Here is a 5,552-nt window from a genome sequence, read left to right as displayed (position 1 = left end):
GTCCGGAGCCTGTGCTCCGCAACGGAAGAGGCCACAACAGTGAGAGGCCCGCGTACCACAAAAAAAAAAAAAAAAAAAAAAAACCTAAACAAACAAAAAACTTCCACAAGACCCAAAAGTCGCCTTGAACAGAGAAAGAATCACTTGTGTCTGGATAGGATGTTTCAAAATCATCAAAATGTCTGTCTAAATTAACTTAAAAATTAACTGCAACCCCAATAAAAACAGGAAGGAAGTTTTTTTTTTTCTGGTATTAGTCAAGCTTGGAAAAATAAGAGGGGAACTAGCCTCACCAGATATTAACACATACTACAAAGCCTCTATAATTAAAACATGGAGTACTAGAGCATGAACAGACAGACAGACCAAGGGAATAGAACAGAAACCTCAGAAGCAGACCCAATATTATAAAATAATCAATCACCTCCCAAAGTAATCTTAATATTAATACAATTTCAATCAGAATCCTATTGAAATCTGGAAAGGAAGAAATTGACAAATTGATGATAAACTTTGACAGTAAGAAAAAAAAATCTCATTGATATGAGAACCCCGCCACAACGAAGAAATTTTAAAGAACTACTGAAGGAAAACTTGCCCGACCATTAAACACATAAGAAACAGATAAAATAAACTTGGATCTATCACACGATGGAATACTACAGAACATAATTTCATGGATCTCTATACATATTTATATAACAAACAGTCTGGGAGAACATGTTAAATTAATAACAGTGGTTAATAGTGGGTTAGAAGGGACGATCTGAGGGACTACTACTTTTTGTTTCCAATATAATTACATTTTCTACCACAATTCATACTGTTTGCAATAAAATAAATTTTAAGATTTAAAAAATGGGAAAAGGCAAAGGGAAAACAGTGGAGCCCCTTCGTTATACTATGTTACAAAGGGACTTCATCATAAGCGCTTCTAACTGCAAGGATTGGGGGTTTTGACTGTGCAACGAAGAGACAGGATTCCAATCGGCACAGTGGCCTTCAGGTTGATTCTCTGAATCCTAAGGTTCACTAAGGTACCTCAAGAGACTCAACGGGGCCTTCTCTTCCACTTCACCCACAACCACCTGACTTCCTTACTTAAGGTCATACTGTGTGATAAGAAAGGGTTCTATTGCCTAAATAAAGTTTGTAAACCACCCACCTGGAAGACTACTAAGAGAAATGCATGTTAAAGGAAATTAATACTTGTTAATGAATTATAAGATCTATTATATTAATGAATATTTAGTCACATTTTCTAAATACAAAGAATGCCTTTGTCAGATAACTGGTGTAACTCCTCAAATGCCACAAGCTGTTAAGAATCTTTCCTTTTACCCGGAAAAAGAACCTCAAGTTTCTCACCCTCAAGAATTCAAATCCTTATTGAGAAGTATTGTAGAATAAATTATTGCATTTTATATATGATTTCGTTTCCTAAAATAATTTTTTTAATTCTAAGCTAGGTAATATGCTTTCCAAATTACTAACTCTAACCAGCTTTATGCTTTTCAGGGGCAATATCATACATAAAAGTTTTGCAGATAAGTGGGAACTCATGAGATTCCATGATCTGATTTTTATGCCCACTGTTACTTGAAATATCCCAATTTTATTACTTCGTTCAGCATTTATCTTTACATGAGCAATACACAAAATTTTCTAAGCTTTCTGTACACCTAGGCTTATGTCAGTGCTCAAGAAAGAACCAAACATAAAAAAAAAAATTAGGGAGTTCCCCGGTGGTCTAGTGGTTAGGATTTGGAGCTTTCACTGCCATGGCCCAGGTTCAATCCCTGGTCAGGGAACTGAGATCGTGCAAGCCAAGGCGCAACCAAAATAAAAAAATAGATAAATTAAAAAATAAATAAATTAAAAAATAAATTAAAATACTTAAATAAAATATATATATATATAAATTTAAAAATCAAAAAAATTAAACACAACACTGTAAATCAACTATACTTCAATAAAATATATATATATATAAATTTTTTTTAATGAAAAAGAGAGGGAGGACCACACAATCAACAGCTCAGGCAGTCCAAAATTTTAAAAGTCAAATAATAAAAACAGCACACAAGATTACATGAACGACACAGTCTGCAGAGTTTGACAAGGGGAGAGATCGGAGTTCAGGGAGGAGTAACAAAGGGCTGCTTAGGGGATGTAGAACTTGGGCCAGGTGACAAGCACACATGAGCACCAGGGTCACTCCTGGCTTTTGGCCTGTGAATAGATGGACTCGCTGAACTATCTCACCAAGAGTGTATACATTTGCCCCAAACTCAAAGAACTGTCACAAACGAGGGTGAAATGTACTACATATAAATTATACCTTAATTAAAACAAGGAAAATAAACACCTGTAAATAATTACTTGGAAGACAATTACCATTTTGTATAAAATTTCAGAAACACATGCCTTACGACTTAGCAATTTCATTTCTGGGAACATATTTTCCAGTTATATCCAGAGTACAAAATTATGCATTATATAAAGGATACTCAATGCAGCACTATTTGTAAAACTTAAAAATCAAGTGTTTTTAAAAATAAAACAATAAATATTTAGTGAACACTTACATGTAGTGATAAAAGTCTAAGATCAAACATTAAGGACTATAAAACATCCAAAATTATTTCTGGAAGAAAAGATGGTTTGTACAGAACAGAATGCTAATAAATGCAATCTCTCAGCCTATAATAAACTGAGTCACTACTTACAATTTCTTCAAAAAAAACTTCTAAACACAGATGAGTGCAGACGTGGCATTCTGTTCTCAAAGCTTAGTCATTACTGACTGACCTTTTCTGGTACTGAATTCATGAAAATGCAGAAGTCTGCAACCTGTTATTATTCACAGCCACCGCACCTACCCACCACTGACAATGACAACATAACTCTATCCTGAGTTGATTTAACTTTTCTGCATATATTTCCTATAGGTAAGGCAAGGTAAAGAATGCAAATTATATAAACCTTAAGGGATAAATTCTAAACTTCTGTATGATAAAAATTCTCAATTTCTGTATAACAAAAATAAATAAAACAAATTTAAAATCATTAACATTTTTTAAGTGAGGAGGCAATATGTGCAACACTCGTAGGCAAAGGGCAGATACTTTTATATCTGTTTACCTTTAATATGCAAAATACTCTTGCCAATACATATAAATAACCAAATAGAAAATACACAAGAAATTTACAGAAGAGCAGTAACGGAAAGCATAAGTAACTTTTAAAAATTAAAGAAAAAAAAAAAAAACAGCAACAACAAAAAAAATGAAAAGCCAAGACAATAATACCACAAAATGGGCAAGGGGGGGTTCTTTAATAATCTATTGGTGGAAGCATCTGGTTCACTCATACCAAAATTAACAGCCTTTTTGAAGGGCAAAGAAGCATTTTCAATATCTTCCAGGGAGCTATGCTTGAAAAATATTTACACAGCATAAGTATATGTAAAGCTTTTCTAGAATATCAAAAAATGTAAACACCTAAAAGTCTGTCAATAGGGTACTGGTAAAGGAAATAAATTGTGGCACATCCATGCAGACTTAAGAACTCTACAGTCACTGAAAAGAATAAAGCCACTCTACTCATCAGGAAAGATGCTAAAACATTACACTATTAACTGAAAGAAGCAATTGCAGAGCAATGTGCAACTTGCCATCCCACAAAGACCACTCCTGAATGGATTACGAGCCAGAGCCTGTACCAAAAAAAAATACCCTGAACAATATTAGTAATTAAATATGGGTTTGGGAAGAAGGAAAGGGGGTGGTGTTCATTTTCTATATTACACGTTTCTTTGTGTTTTATTTTTTAATGGTAAGAATGTTTTACTTTCGAAATCAGAAAATAAAGGTTTTAAGTATATAATTATGACAGATGAAAGAAAAGTCTTGCTAGGAAGATCTGTTTTTAAAATGCAAAGTTCTGAATCTCTCTGGTATAGAAACTATGCAGATCAGCCAAAATCCCCACCAAAATGTAAATGTTCACTAGATTCCAAGGCTACCATAGATAGATGACATGAAGGCACTCAGGATCTCAAGGCATGAGCGTGTCACATCGAAACACAAGTTCAACAACACTAACATTCTTAAAGTTGTATTTAAAAGAAAAACACAGGCAGAAAACTCATGAAACTGTGAAATAAAAAATGAATAACTGATGGATTAAATTATTTTTCATTGCTGTTTGTTGTATTTCTAAAGTTGGAAGAGCCCGTTACTTTTAAACTTTAGCCTGAAAGTTGTTTCTTCCATATGAGGAAAATATTTGAGCTTCAAGGTACATTTGTTTTCATAGGATTTGCAACCCAAAGGAAAACATACCTTCTAAGAGCATTTCTGGAATGTCTGCTTGATATCTAGGTCCCACTCTGATTTCACCTTTGTCAGCTAACAGTGTTTTCACTGAGGGATCATAGACCAATGAGTAGAAAAAAGTATCCTGGAAAAAAAAATGACAGAAAATACCTAGGTAAACATAATTCCTTCTACTTTTTATAAATCAATAAATCCAGTGTCACAATAATGAAACCATAAAACTCCAGAGTATAAAATTTCATTTTGGTGAATAAATTCATAAATCTTTAAGAAGAACATGATGTTACTATCATCAGGTAAACAGTTTCAAATTAAATGAAACCAAAACAAATAGCTTACGATAAAAGTGGATAATAAAGTGTTGTTATTATTTGTTTTAGTCTAACAGAAAACCATTAACTGCTCTAAAACTAAAAGCTAGCAAAGTTAAGCAAAAGTCAAAGGAAGACCCCTGAAATCAAGTAATCATTTAAAGCTGTAAAGCCCCCACCAAAAAGTAAGGATGCCTTCATAGATACCCAGCACTTATTACTTAGTGTCCAGCCCACATTTTATCAAAAATATTAAAATGCACACACATCTAACATTAAATACACTATAGAAGAACTTAGTTTATATGCCATTTACTAATATGTCACACTGTATACATTCAACTAAATATGTATTAATTATAATCCTGCAGTTCTCCTTTAAACTCTGAAACACTCATACGTACCTATAGGTAGGCATATAAACATAACTATACATGCTACCACCACTGGCATACCCACCTAACCTTCCATGGACCCTTAAAGAGCAAAACACCCTAGTTACTGGACCTAATGGATAAAATGACCTATAGCCACAAATCCTTAGCTGAATTCTGCATAACCACTGGAGATCACCTGAACCAGCAAAGTCTTGTCCCTGCTTCCCACCGTGGTTCTGAGGGTGACCTACTGCAGGATTCTCTGTATTATATCCTGAAAGGGCCTATCCCTAAGAACAGCAGATTGATAAAGGACTTAGGTGGTTAAAAAGCAAGTGGATAGTAAAAAAACTCCTAAAGACCTTTGCAAATTTTCATCTACTACAGTCCTTAGCATATACAAATTGCTAATAAATTAGAAGGCAATAAATATCACCTTTAAAAAAAAATTTCAGGGCTTCCCCGGTGGCTCAGTGGTTGAGAGTCCGCCTGCCGATGCAGGGGACACGGGTTCGTGCCCCGGT

General features: G+C 34.2%; 1 protein-coding gene across 1 annotated transcript in view; it reads right to left on the bottom strand.

Moving 5' to 3' along the window:
• MTA3 (metastasis associated 1 family member 3) overlaps nt 1–5,552 on the bottom strand; it is a 178,046-nt gene that overhangs the window by 82,809 nt on the left and 89,685 nt on the right. Inside the window, exon 6 of the mRNA XM_024118854.3 lies at nt 4,347–4,464. Coding sequence (XP_023974622.1) covers nt 4,347–4,464 — 118 coding nt within the window. The remainder of the gene's footprint in view (nt 1–4,346; nt 4,465–5,552) is intronic.

Source organism: Physeter macrocephalus, chromosome 12 (assembly GCF_002837175.3).
Source record: "Physeter macrocephalus isolate SW-GA chromosome 12, ASM283717v5, whole genome shotgun sequence".
In the NCBI taxonomy this organism is placed as follows: domain Eukaryota; kingdom Metazoa; phylum Chordata; class Mammalia; order Artiodactyla; family Physeteridae; genus Physeter; species Physeter macrocephalus.
This window is presented reverse-complemented; position numbering and strand designations above follow the sequence as displayed.